At 46.4% G+C, this 14,071-nt stretch overlaps 1 protein-coding gene across 1 annotated transcript; it reads left to right on the top strand.

The window, feature by feature from the left end:
* Positions 1 to 1,017: 1,017 nt before the first annotated feature.
* Positions 1,018 to 14,023, top strand: LOC121161261 (butyrophilin subfamily 3 member A2-like). The gene is made up of 8 exons (XM_040987569.1): positions 1,018 to 1,077; positions 2,442 to 2,463; positions 4,443 to 4,790; positions 6,508 to 6,789; positions 6,893 to 7,093; positions 7,930 to 8,034; positions 8,119 to 8,145; positions 13,371 to 14,023. Exons 1-8 carry the CDS (start codon positions 1,018 to 1,020, stop codon positions 14,021 to 14,023), a joined length of 1,698 nt encoding a protein of 565 aa, XP_040843503.1.
* Positions 14,024 to 14,071: the final 48 nt, after the last annotated feature.

Genomic DNA, 14,071 nt, shown 5'->3' with positions numbered 1-14,071 from the left:
TAAGAAGTTTTAAAAAGGAGTTAAGGTTGTAATCCAAGGTGTATTGTAATTTCAGCAAGAAATCATTGGTGGCTCAGTGAACAAAGTAATGTTATAGCTGCTGGGCTGGTGTCTTGGGGAGCTGGAAGGAGAGGATTGCTGCTTGCTGCCCTCCTGCACAGCTCATAGGGCCATTGGGTGTGTCTTACAGAAACTCTGACCTGGGCTGGGCACTGCCTCTGTTCCCTGATAAGCAGAGCAAAGGGTTGGGCTGTAGCGTGAGAGGAGCTTCCAGGCAGTATATCAAGTGGAGGCCCTAAAGTCTGTGTCCCTTTTGTTAGCTCTTTCTCACTTTGTGTTGTTTGGAACTGGGGCTGGGCTGGGCTGGGAGGGAGAGCTGGGGAATCTGGAGGCTGTAGTCTCCCTGCAGCTCTACCTTTCAATACAGGTGTGATAAGAAGGTAGCATGAATCTTATGTATGTAGTTTAAATCCTGACAATTAATATACATTGAGTAAGATTTAGCTGCTGCTACTTCTTTTTTCTTTAAGGATCTCCAACATTTCATGACCCTGGGAAGTTTCCCTGATATATAGTGGAGGTAGTGACTGAGAGGAGTGTCTGAGGGCCTGCTTTAGCTGTGTGAGCCTGTGCTACCACCACACCCAGGGCAGCTGCTGGGTGATCCATGTAACTGCTTATGCTTCGAGCAGGGAGCAAAGTCCACAGGGTAGGCACTTCCTGCTCAGGTTGCTGGGGTAGCTTTCGCTTTAGATAGTGCCAGAACCAGGAGAGGGGCTGGTGCTCGTGGCTGGGAGGGCTCAGTGGACCCCGGGGCCAGGGCTCTGCTGAGGCTGCTGCAGCTGTGCCCACTCTGCTGCAATGATCTTCTGGGAGCCTATGGTATCCTCAGAGTAGGAGCCCTGAGCCCAGCAGTGAACCTGGAAGTGGATTCAGTGACTCTGAGGGCAGGTGGCACCTTGGAGAGTAGATATCCTGGCTTCTGGGGTCTCTGTGGCTCTGAAGTTTCTGGATCTGATGTGTTTAGAGATTCTGCAGGAAGCTACTGCCATTCACATTGGAGACAAACAGGAGCAGGTAAGCTGGCTTGAGGATGCCTGTGAGGGAGGAGGAGGTGGATGGGAGCAGCTGCCTGGGAAGAGGCTGAGAATGTTGAGAGGAACAGGGTGGCAGGAGAGGGAGGCTGGAACAAGTCTCATCCAGGAAGTAGATAAGACCCAAGAAGACCAAGGACAACCTTAGTATGCCACGTGTCCTTATTCATTTCTTTTAATTCTATTTTTTACCATCTAGGACTACATTTCTCCTTTCTTCCTTCCATTGTTCATTTGTTCATTTGTTTATGCCTTCCTGCCTTCTTTCCTTCTTATTTTCTCTTTCTTTCCCTCTTTCTAATTTCCCTATTTTAAAAAATTTCATTTATTTTCTTTAAAGCACAGTTATAGAGAAAATGAAAGATATCATTTATCTGCTTGTTTATTCCCAAAATGGCTGTAATCGCCAGGACTAGATCAGGCTGAAGCCAGAAGTCTGGAATTTTTTCCTGGGTTTCCTTCATGGGTTTCAGTTTCCTAAGCACTTGGGCCAATTTCTGCTATTTTTTCAATCATGTTACTAGGTAGCTGGATCTAAACTGGAGTGTCTGGGAATGGAACCAGTACCCATATGCAATGTGCAGCATATACAGTTATACCACAGCAATGGCCCTTACATTCTGTTCAAATTGTATGTTGTAACTGTTCTAATACAAAGTCATGTCACTCTAACTGCACTGTGGGTGGTTGAGGCTGCTACCTCTTCTTTGGCCAACAAGAAAAGAACCAAGAAATGCCAAGGACTGTGCCTGAAGTGGTGACACTGTGGCTGAGCTGCGTGGAGCCCAGTAGAGGGGCCCTTGAACCTGTCCTTCTAGGATCAAAGCTGCCCTCTTCCCCTTTCTCCTACAGTGGATGGGATCTTTTTTTGACCATGGCTCATGTCCTTGTCTCTGTGGCCTCATTCCAGGGTCCTTAAATGCTCATGGAGAAATCATCCTACACATAATGGGTATTCACCTGTCACTGGGGAACTGTTTGGGTACCTGTTGAATGTGGGGCTTGTTCTGGGTCCATGCAGGAAGGGGCTGGATTGGGATTCCAAGTGATTTGACATCACAGGCAAAAAGCCAGACAGGCTGCTGGGTGCCTGTAATGGGCACATGGGCTCTGTGAGGATTGGGATTGAAGATCCTATAGGAGATACCGTCATCTGTGAAGGATGATGAGGTGACCCTCACCCTTCTGTTACCACCTAACTGACCCTCTGTGCTGAACCTGCTTCCTGCTCCTGTCTGCAGGTCCAGCTGCCTCCTCCCCTACCCATCTCCTAGCTCTGAGGATATGGAACATGGCTACCGCCCCACTCTGCTATGCAGTCTCCCCTCACTGCTTCTCCTTGTGCAGCTGTCCACATGGGGCTCTGCAGGTAAGTGTGTCCCTGTCTCTCCTCCCTTTGATTGAAGGAGGCCCTGATGCTCTCTTGTAGGATGGGATGAGATTTGGGGGCCCAGGTCTGAAAGAGTATGGTGCTCCCAAACCCTGAGGCTTGTTACATGTTTAAGGTAAGTCAATAAACATTAAAGAGTTTGAGGGATCTTGAAAAATGTCCAAGTATTTTTCTGATATGTGTTTAAAAAGTAAGCATTAGAAAAACCTAAAGATTACATTTTTCTAATTCCTGGTTTCTTTCTTGCCCAGGCATGCTCAGCAGTCACTGATCCCCCAAGCCGTGTCATTGTGTGCCCACTCTGTGCCAGTACTGTCTGAGAGCCCTTCACATAGAGCTGTGCTCTTCCCCCTGGGACTTTCCTTCTATCAGGGACAGTGAGCAGCTCTCAGGCCTGTGTCTGTGACAGGAAACAAGTATAGGGAAACAAGGCAGGACAGGGAACCTGTAGGCAGGGGTGCCGGAGGTGTGTGAGAGCAGCAGCCACATTCAGAGACAGGCAGTGTAGATAGAGAGCGGATCAGGATGTGGGGTAGGGGTTAGCTGTGAGGATAGGTATGAAAGATAGTTCCACAGAGGCAGCCTATGAGAGGCTGCAGTGTGCCTGGGTATGAGGAGCAGCAGAGCATACTGGTTCTGGAGTGGAGAAGCAGGAACTGTGGTCGGGGCAGGATTGGGTACACTTGCTGGGCCTGGGGACACTGGGGAACAGAAGTGCCTTGGGCAGAGTAGGGATGCAGATCTCAAATATTGTACTGGGGAGAGAGCCATGTGCCTGGTCTACTGCCATCACCTGGTGAGAGACGAGGTTGGCTGGGCCAGGGTGGAGCAGCACAGTGCTGAGGGGGCCCCTGGCATATATATCTTGGCGCATGGTAACTTGTCTTGCAGCAGGGTGCTCCCGTGACTCTGTCACGAGGCTCAGATGCCAAGGGAGAGGACATAGAGATGATGGCTGACCTTCTCCTTTCCCCCTTTTTTCTTTAAAGTTTATTTTATTTAAAAAGGCAGAATTTCAGAGAGAGAGAGAGAGAGAGAGAGAGAAAGAGAGAATAAGAGAATGAGAGATGTTTTTCATTTGTTGTTCTACTCCCCATAGAACCACAATGCTTGGAGCTGGGCTGGTCTAAAGCCAGAAGCATTTTCTGGGCCTCCCACATGGGTGCAGGGCACATGCACTCAGGCCATCCTCTGCTACGTTCCCTGGCACATCATCAGGGAACTGAATAGAAGCAGAGAAGCAGGAACACAAACAGGTTCCAAATATGAGACACTGGTGTCCCAGTTGGCTGCCTTATTAGCTATACTCAGTGCTGGCCCCAAGGGCAGGGTTACTGTAGAAATATCCTTGGAGTTTGTTTTAGATTAATTTCAAATTTAGTGGGTAAGATTAATATGTGTAGAAGCAATAAACTTAGATGTGGGAGTGGACATTTCTAAGGGTGTGGCTGAAGGATTTAGGAGTTCTGAAGAAGCCCCAGATATGTGCTGTGGTCAGTGTCCAGCATGTCCTCATACACACCAAGTCAGAGCTGTGGATCTCCAAGTGTGGTTTCTGGACCAACAGTGTCAGCTACCGGAGGGGTGCTTAGAAATTTCTGTACTCATTCCAGACACGTGCACCATGAGGATAGGGTCTTGGATTTGAGTTTTACAGTCTGACTTTTGATTCTGGTGTATGCTCAGGAATGAGACCCATAGAGGTAGAGGTTTCTTCTCATGGGACAGCCTGGGGCCAGTAGCCAGGCAATTGAGGGCATCCATGATGTCATTTCTGGGCCATGTACTCATGATCTGAGATCCTATTCAGATACAGAGTTATCACTACTCAGTCCTCATCCTTGGGGTCCCACCTTCAGCACCTGTTCCCAGTCTGCCTGTTCCCCCTCTTGATGGTCTGTGTGTCTGTCCTTGATCTATGTCTCCCAGTGTTCTCTGTCTTGTGTTTGCGTCCACAGATGAATTCCTGGTAGCTGGTCCAACCGACCCTATAGTGGCAGTGTTGGGTGGTGATGCCACTCTGCCCTGCTTCCTGTCACCAGTCATGAATGCAGCGGACATGGATCTGCGGTGGTTCCGTTCCAAGTTCTCAGAAGCAGTGCTCATCTATCAGAATGGCCAGGAGCAGAATGAGGAGCTGATGCCCCAGTATGCAGGGCGGACCTCACTGGTGAGGGATTTCCTTTCCCTGGGGCAGGCTGCTGTGCGCATCCAGAATATCCAGGTTTCAGACAACGGGAAGTACACCTGCTTTTTCCAGAAGGGAGATTACTATGAAGAAGACATTTTAGAATTGAAGGTGGCAGGTTGGTGTCTTAGTCTGTATTCTAGACACAGACCTTGGGTAGATTGGTTTTGGCAGAAAACTCATGCAATTTAACATTTTACTTTGTAGTGAGAAAGAGCCAGTTCATTTACTGATTTATATTTGAAATACTAATCTTAAAAAGTAAATATTATTTATTTTTTAAGGCAGCCTGAGAGAGAGCATGTGCGTGAGAGAGAGAGAGAGAGAGAGAGAGAGATCTTCTCCCAACCTGTTCATTCATTTGACTGCAATGCAGTGGAAATTGGAGGTAGAAGGTTTTTACAGGTCTCCTGTGTAGGTGCAGGGTTCCAAGTCCTAGGTCATTTTCTACAGCTTTCCCTGACTCACTAACAGCATGCTGGATGAGGAATGAGGCAGAAACAGGGACAGAAGCTCAGCTGCTGAGGCAGAGCACCAACCTTGTCAATATTAATCCCAAATGTATAGCTCCTTATGAATGCCATGCCTTGCTCTAGGCACCAAGGTCAGTAAAGATCCTTGCCCTTGCTGTGTATATTCCAGAGGCTGAGATAGAAAAAGCAAAATAAATAAATAAACGGATGATATTAGGTGGGGACAAGTGCACCAGGAGTTGGGGATCAGGATATGGGGTGGGGAATGAAGGTAACTGTGCAGTTACACAGTGTTGCATGCGTGGCTTTATGGATGATCTGAGCATGGCTCAAAAGATGTAGGTATAGTGTCTTACATGTTTCTGGAGGCACAGTATTTGATACAGGGAGGTACCCAGAGTGAAACCCTTGGTGTGGGAGTGTGTGTGAGATTTACTCTTGGCACACCAGGAGGCCATTGGAGGAGGTGGGAGCTATGATGGAGATGGCAAGAATGACTATATTGTAATTAAGACATGGTCTGTCCTGGAATAACACTGTTCACTGTGAACAGGAAAAATCATTCAGCCTAAGTACTTGTGCAGGCACCTGAGTACTGCAGTGAGATTCCAAGAGTCCCCTGTGGATTGCACATGAGAGGGCAGTGGCCTGCACAGCCTGCTGATGAGGCCAATCATGATTAATCAAGCAGTTCTTCAGGCTAGGTGTGTCTGTCCTAAGGGCAAAGATGTTGGGGCTTGGAGTACTGCAGATAAATTGGGTCAAAATGTAGAAGATACCAGAGTAGTGCTGAGGCAAAGACAATGGCACCAATACTTTTCAGACCTCTGCTTGTCACATTAATCTCCTACTGCCAAATAAATCACATGACCAACACCAGAGTCAGAGTGTGAGGAATTTGGTAGAGGACAAGCTCTATCACAAATGAGTCAACATTGTATATTTGTTTCTGAAATGTTTAGTTCTAAGAGTCTTTAAGGAAACCTAGTTGAGGTAGTTCATAGTGATGTACATATGAGGCAAAGAAGTTGAGGAGGTGTATAACTCTGAAAGTGATTTATTTAAAAGAGAAGCTTTGGGATAGAAGTAGATGCTTTAGGAGTGTGTGAGATGAAGACTAGAAATTGAGGATGCAGTCCTGGGAAAAAACATCTACTGTTGTCTCTGACTCTCAGTAATAAAAGTGCCATAGCTCATGCCTCCTAAAGGTCCCAGGGCTCTTGGTCTCTTTTGTGGCATGCCTTTTCCATGGCGTCCCCAGAATGCAACACAAGTGACTCCTGAAGGTGGGCAGCACTAGACTTTGCTGAGACCATGTGCCCCACATGGGTCTCCAAGACTTCCACAGCTCCCCTCTTGCAGGCCTGGGCTCTGCCCCACAAGTGCACATTGAAGGGCCAGAGAAGGACGGAGTTCATGTGGTGTGCAAGGCCTCAGGGTGGTTCCCGAAGCCCCAGGTGCAGTGGAGAGACGTCCGTGGAGAGAAGCTCCTGGAGTTCTCTGAGACCAACACCCAAGATGCAGCAGGGCTGTTCAGCGTGGAGGCTGCTCTGGTGGTGAGAGACAGCTCTGCAGGGGATGTGACCTGCTCCATCCTCAATCCCATCCTGGGCCAGGAGAAGGTCATGGCCATTCCCATCCCAGGTCAGTGCTGTCTGTCCTTCTCAGCAGGTTTAGAGAGGGGGTGTCCCTGGGTGTGCTGGTTGGGCTTGGGTCCTCCCCTGACTGTGTGTCCCACTGGGCACAGAGCCCTTTTTCCCTCAGGCCTCTCCCTGGAAGGCAGCCTGTGCTGTAAGCCTGACTGTGCTGGGGCTGCTACTGGTTGTGGCTGGCTTTGTCACCAAGAGAGAGCATTCTGCAAAGGTGCAGGAGAGGCAGAATTGGAACGATCTGAAACGGGCTAAGGAGGAAGACCAGCAGGCAAAGGAGGAGGCTCTGAAGGTCATAGGTAAGCAGGGCGGGGCCAGGCAGGATTGGGCCAGGCAGGGTGGGGGCAGAAAATGTGCTGAGAGGGACAACCTTGAATGATTGGTGTCTATGGGTGCAGCTGCAGGGGGCATCCAGGACATCAGGCACAGAGCAGATGCTGTGCAGGAACAGAAAAGATGGGGTAAAAGGGGAAGAAGTATGAAGGTGTGAGTGGGTTTGGAGTCAAAACTTTTGTAGAACACAGAGAATGTTTGGAATCACATGCAGAACAGAGAAAGGGACAGGGTAGGCATTCATAGTCAAATTGGATTTATTATTAAAGAGAAAAACAAATCTATGGAGGGTGGCTGGTAGAAGTCTGATGGCTACAGTGTCAAATGGAAGGGTCCCTGAGGAGATTGCTTTTGGCCATTCAAATGACTGCAGAGCAGGACCTGTTTTTTTTTTTTTTTTTTAAGATTTATTTACCTTGAAGATTTAAAAATAATATTTGGAAGCACACACACACACACATATATATACATAAACTTATGTAAGTATATTTATATAATCAGATATATGAGAAAGAGAGAGAGAGAGAGTGAGAGAGAGAGAGAGAGAGAGAGAGAGAAATCTTCCATTTAAGTGTTTTTTTTTTTCTTTCTTCAAATGGGCATAATAGCCGGGGCTAGGAGAGGCCAAAGCTAAGAGCCTTTAGTTTTATCCAAGCAAGGCCCATGTGGTTGCTTTCCCACAGTGACTAGCAGGAAACTGTTTCTGATGGAACAGCATGTACTTGGAAGGCGTTGAGATGGGATGGCCAATGCTGTAGGCAGTGGGTTAATGTATTGAGTCAAAAAACTGCTCCCTCACCAGAGAAGGTTTTTGCTGTGGGGTCTCCAGACACATTGTCTCTCTTCTTCCTGGTGTGGAGTTCACGGTGTTTCCACTCTCTTTCAGATGAGCTCCAGGCAGAACTCGGTAAGCTCTGCTCTCCCTCCTGACTCTGTCCCTTGGAGAGGACACTGTGGCTCTCAGTTCACTTGTTCCCTGTGTGCTTTTCAGGTAGGAGGAAGGCAGCGTACCAGGCTGGTGAGTGACTTTGGAGATGTCCTGAGGCTTCCTGTCCCACTGAGCCCAGCTGTATCCCCTCCTTGTTTGTGTCTAGACACAGGCCCTTCTCTCTGCTGACTGCAGTGTTTGGTGGTGGGAGGTAGAGACCTGCTCACAGTGCTTTTTCTCATCTGTGCAATTGTTTCCTGTCTATGCTTTAGGACAAGGGTATGAAATGTCCCAAGCAGAGCATACTGCATCCTGTTTTACTCCAATTCTGTCCCATTCTTCTTATGAGGATTGTTAATGTTTAGCCTGCAATGCACTGATCCATTGATGTGCACCAGGAAGCCAAAAGCAGACGCTCTAGATTTCATGAGAGGTGGGATATAAATGAATGGCTCATTGATTTTGGGAATGTGAGCTCCCATCTTATTCCCAAAATGCCACCAGCAGAACCATTTCTCTGCTGTTTCTCACAGGTACATTTGAGAATGGATAGGGAGAGGCCTGGGCTGCTGACCAGGTATGGGAATGTAATGGGGGGTGAATATTTCTGTGAGTAGTGATGCTTCTCTCCAGAAATATTGTATGAGGATTTTGAGTCTTCTCATTCTGGTTTCATTTTTCATTTTGAGGATTTATTTTATTTAGTTGAATGAATTACATTGAGAGAGTGAGAGTCAAAAAGATGTCTTCCATCTGCTGGTCACTCCACAAAAGGTTGCAACCAGGAAGTTTTTGCTGGTTTCCTACATTTGTGCAATGGCCCAGGCACTTGGACTTTCCTCTTCTGCTTTTCAATATGCATCAGGTGGGACCTGGATTAGAAGCGGAACTACTGAGTTTTAATTTGGACTTTATGTTGCACTGCAGGTGTTAGGTTAATGTTCTATACTATGGAGTCAGCCCCTTATTCTCCTTTTGTATTCAAATCTGTTTCCTGGAAATGCTATTTAATAATCAATTGTGACAGAGTCAGTTATGCTTTTCATTAACTTTTTAAATCATATGCAGTTCATTTTTTTTTCTTATAAGCATCATTGAGGAGTAAATGACATAGGAAGTTGTGGGCTTTGAGGCCCAGGACAGGGAGTTGATAGTCACATGTCAAAAAGCAAGGGTAAGGGAAAGCAACTGCACCTGTAGCCAGGCTTCCTGATCTATGGCCCAGGGAATTTCCCACTGTCCTCTGCTGTCTGACATCGCAGGAGACCATCCTCTGCAGCCTCCCTCCTCCTGCTGTCTCTCCCCTCAGCACAGAGGGCAGGTGGGGGCTGAGCAGGTGGTGGCTGTGGTCTCACAGGTGTGTTTCCTTTCAGCCTGGAGGAAGGCGCTTCTGTATGCTGGTAAGTGAACTGACATTTCCTCTGCCACCCCCCTCTTCTGCTCTGCCCTGCCCTTCATCTGTCTTTGGACCTCCCTCCCCCCACCCCCCACAGCATGAGAGAGGGGTCCCCAGTCTCCCTGTCCCTGTTGTGGCCTTCATGGGAGGACAACAGGGGCTTGTCCTTGGGAGCACAGCTCTGCCTCCATTCTGGGCTCTCCCTCTACTGCAGGTCACTGTTACGTTTAGCGACACTCTCTGAAAGCCCTTCTTTAGATGATCCTTCATTGGTGTGATTCCCCCGGTGAGAGAGCAGCAGAGTGACAGCTCTCCAGATCAAGAATTGCTGGTCTCTAAAAATGCTGGAAGCCACACCCGCCTGTTATACCTCAGATGTCACTAAGAGGGTTGTTAGTTCTATCCCTTTTTATCCCCAGATTGCTATGCTGCAAGTAGCAGTTTTGCTTTCCTATCTCTTCTTGGTTTTCTTGGATGCTGCTCTTTTTGTTTCATACTTTGATCACTGTTCAAGCTTTGTGTCTTCCTCTACACATATTTGGTTGCTGAGGAATGAGTTACTCTGAGTAAATTTTCTAAATATGGAAACAGACCATCCAGGTTGTTTGTGGATAGATGTTTTTGTTGGTATCTGTGAAATATCTGAAATGATGTGCAGCATTCTGAGTATTCTGTATGTATTACTTGTCAGGCAGGGAGTGGCTGAATGAGGGTAAGCAGGTCTCCTGTGAGTTTAATTGCCATTCCTCTATATATGTCAACTGATTTTTTTTTTCACTAGCATTTAAGGATATTTTCCTTCTGTTCAATTGAAGAGAGCTTGATTATTATGTGTTGTGGTGAAGATCGCTTTTGGTCTGCTCTGTTGGGAGTTCTGTGCCTCTCCTGGATGTTGTTTTTCAATTCATTCTGCAGATTAGGAAAATTTTTCTTTAATATTTCATTGAATATGTTTTTCAAACCAAGTTTCTGTTTTTGCACATCCTAGGGGACTCCCATAACTTTTATATTTGGCTTTTTAATAGTGCCTTTCAATTCTTGAATAATTTTTTTTTTAGCTTGACCCAGCTCCTCTTCCAGCTTTTTATTTGTTTCCCCCCTGGTGACAGGAAATATCTTCCAATTCTGAGATTCTTTTTTTTTTTTTTTGCTGCGTTCAGTTATCAAGACTTTCCACTGAATTTTTAATTTGCTCCGTTAAAAATTCCCAATAATTTGGCTTGATTTTGTTTCAGTGTTGCTATTTCCTGTGTGACATACACCTTAAATTCCTTGAACTCTTTTATGTGCTTTTCATTGTTGATAAGAAGCTTTATAATGAATTTTCTGATTTCTGTGTTCCCCATTTTCACAATGTCTTCGTAAATTAACTCTGAGGTTGGCAAAGGATTTTGCTCTGTTGCAGGGGATTCTTCAGTAATATTCATTGTGCCTCTGTCTCTTCTTTTGCTCTTGGTCCTTGTGCTTCTGGTTTGCAGATTTTTCTCATTAGGGCAGGTTTCTAAGATCTGTCACCCACAGATCTACAATTCAATTTAGTTGTTTTGGTTGGTACCCAGATCTGTGTTTGCAGTCACTTCTGCCACTCCCTCCAATGAGTGGCCACCTGTACAATTCACTGAACTTAGTGAATTTGCTTCCAGCTCAGTGCACAAACAGCTCATTGTTGTCCCTGTAGTCTCAGAGCCTTTACTACACTGTACAAAATGGTGCCTGATGTGCCACTCATGGAGTTCTTGATCTACTGGCCATTAGTTCTGGGGCTACCTGACTTATGTTGGGTGAAACCTATAGGATGTCACATTGTTGCAATTCACTGAGCCAGAAATGAGTTTGTTTCCACCTTATTGCATACACAGTTCTGCTCAATAGCCTTTGCCTCTCTACACACCATTATGCCAAGATCAACTTTGTTGGGTGTCTGAACTGTTAAATCCGTCTTGTTTCTGCATTACCATTTTGGGATCTGCTGCTTTGTTTCTGTTCTTGGTCAAATCAAACAAACCAGCAGGACAGGCAGTTTCTTGCCTGGGTTTACCTGCTGATCCCCAATGAACTCCTGTTCCCACCTGGTTGCTGGTGCAGTTCACTGGTGCAGTAGAGATCACTGCTGGGTATGTTAGTGTGATACCTGGTCACTACAACACCATTGTAGTTACTGCTGCTTTCCCATGTCTGCCAGTCTCCAGGTGCTACTCTGCCTTCTGTCAGTCCTTTACTATTTTCTAGATCCCCTCTCTGCTTCAACCATGCTAATGTTTGTCTATAAAAGGTGGTCTTTCCATATTCTGCTATCTTTTAAGTATCTGAATGAGGGGAGAGAGAGAAATTGAGAGAGAGAATGAAAGCTCACTCTCATTTGTTTCTCTACTCTGTAATTGCCGTATTATCCAATTATCCAGGATTGTTCAGTGCTATTCTGAGGCCAAATACAGGAGCCGGGAACTTGTTTTTAAACTCCCACATGGGTGGCAGGGATATAACTATGTGATCCATTATCTGCTGCCTCCAACAGTGTGCAGGCAGGAAGAAAGCATTGGGAGTTGGAGCTGGATTTGGGCATCAGGGCCAAGCTCTCAGACATGTATAGTGCAGAACCTAATCAGTAGCTCTACTGTAAGCCATGAAGCCTAATGGCTACCGATTAGTAGGTGCTTTTTTTTTTTTTTTTTTTTTTTTTTAGAAAAACAAGAACAAAAATGTGATGTAGTATTTTTCACACCCATTTCTCCTACTTCAGTAGAATTTCTTATGTGCCTAAGGGTTCATTCTTTTTAGGGGTAATGTGCATTGTAACAGGTCTCACTGGGATAAATGCATGTGAGTCCATATTCCTTTCTCAGTCTGGCCTCTTCCAGCCTTCAGCCTGGTGTGGTTCAGGGCCCCAGTGCTCTGTTTTTAAATTCAACAATGTTTGCATTTTACAGATTTTGTTTTTATCGTAGTATAACTTCTGAGCACACACAGATTGAGAACCGTTTCTGAGTTCATCTGGTTAGAATAAGCACCATTGGATAATGCAGTGAACTCTTCTAAATTAAAGTTCTGAACCTGTATCCCACCAGCAAAGCTCTCTTACTGTCACAGTCACAGGTTCTAGGGACACAGATATGGTCAGCTCTGGGAGTCAGCCTCTATGTCCCAAGTTAGTCAATAGCATTCCCTCCGCCATGGGTTAGAAGCAGCCTGAAGTTCAGATTAGTCAGTACTCTGTACATAAATGAAATTGAATAATATACATAATTGGGATTTTGATACCCCTGATTTACTCTCAGATAAATATAGGTTTCAGGATGATTTTGTGGCTAGGAAATTTACACAGATTGATAGTAAAATGTGGGTAATGGTTTTTTTTGTTGACGTCAGAGTCCAGTTTCTCATTTCTGCGATGTTACCTTTATGTTTGCCCTTTGCAGGAAGGATTCTGCTCTGCTGTGTGTGTATGTACAAACATTTCCCATCACTTGCACATCCCTGTCTCAGTTGAGCAGATGCTGAGTTGATGTGTGCAGTCTGTGCAGAGCCTGATATAAGTGTGTTTTCTCTTGTAGATTGGCGGAAGGAAGAGTTCCAGGCCTGTGAGTGACTTCATGGTCTTCCTGGGTGCTTCTCCTGTGGCCCCATGCCTGTTGCTTCTTTTTTTAGTTCCCTGAGGTGATGTAGATGCTGATACCATTAGCAGTGCTGGGGTTGGGACTGAAAGAGAAGAATACTGGGTCTGCTTATCAGATCTTTGTGACACATGAGTGTCAGAGAGCACTGTGGTTCTTTTCCCCGCTTGGGCATAAAAGGTTGAGTTCCAGGGTTCTTAGCTCAGGGCCTTGCCCTTTCCCCATGCAGCTTGGAGCTCTGAAAATAATTGGGCACCTTGTTTATGAGGTAAGAAAAGACCTTGCCTGATTGGGAGTTCTTTCTGCAGGGTCTGTCACTCTGGATCCAGGCACTGCCCATGCCGACCTTGCCATCTCTGCTGAAGGAACCAGTGTGACCTGGAGGGGCATCTGTGTGAACTCAGATGTCCGCTGCAGTGTGTTGGGTTTTAAGAGCATCACATCAGGAAGATGTTACTGGGAGGTAGAGATCAGCAATGGAACAGTCAGCGAGTGGACTCTGGGGGTCTGTAAGCAGAATGTGTTAAGGATAGGGCCATATACAGAATCCCCAGAGAAGGGGTTCTGGGTTATAGGGAGATTTATAGATAAATACTATGCCTTCACCAAGGAACATATAGCTCTATCCCCTAAGCAGGATCTCTGCAGAGTGGGAGTCTTCCTGGACTATGATAAACGGGACATCTCCTTCTATAACATGACTGATGGGTCCCACATGCACTCATTTCCCCCAGCATCCTTCTCTGAACCCCTGTTTCCATATTTCAGTATTAAGTCAGGAGCTGTGACCCTGAGCATCTGCTCTCCAGTGGGTGGGTCTGAGAAGTGCCCTGTGACCCCGAGTGATTCTCCTGCTTTGGTGGAAGCTGGCACGCCCGCAGGGGAGTGGCTCAACCCTGGCTCTGGTACTGTGGGTGCTCCCCCAGGGGCTGAGTCTCCATTACTTCTCTGCTCCCCATAGGGCCCCTCCCTCCCTTACACCTTAGTGTGACCCTTCTGTTGCAGCTGA

This window comes from Ochotona curzoniae, unplaced genomic scaffold (genome assembly GCF_017591425.1).
Source record: "Ochotona curzoniae isolate NIBS_2020 unplaced genomic scaffold, NIBS_Ocur_1.0 contig_4772, whole genome shotgun sequence".
Classification (NCBI taxonomy): domain Eukaryota; kingdom Metazoa; phylum Chordata; class Mammalia; order Lagomorpha; family Ochotonidae; genus Ochotona; species Ochotona curzoniae.
Note: the sequence above shows the minus strand (reverse complement) of the source record. Positions and strands in the feature narration are given on the sequence as shown.

Excerpts from the sequence above, each read along its gene's own strand:
- LOC121161261 (XM_040987569.1), top strand. The coding sequence starts at position 1,018 with ATGTGTTTAGAGATTCTGCAGGAAGCTACTGCCATTCACATTGGAGAC. Across the intron at positions 2,464-4,442 it reads GTCCACATGGGGCTCTGCAG|ATGAATTCCTGGTAGCTGGT; the intron begins GTAAGTGTGTCC and ends TTGCGTCCACAG. Across the intron at positions 6,790-6,892 it reads CATGGCCATTCCCATCCCAG|AGCCCTTTTTCCCTCAGGCC; the intron begins GTCAGTGCTGTC and ends CACTGGGCACAG.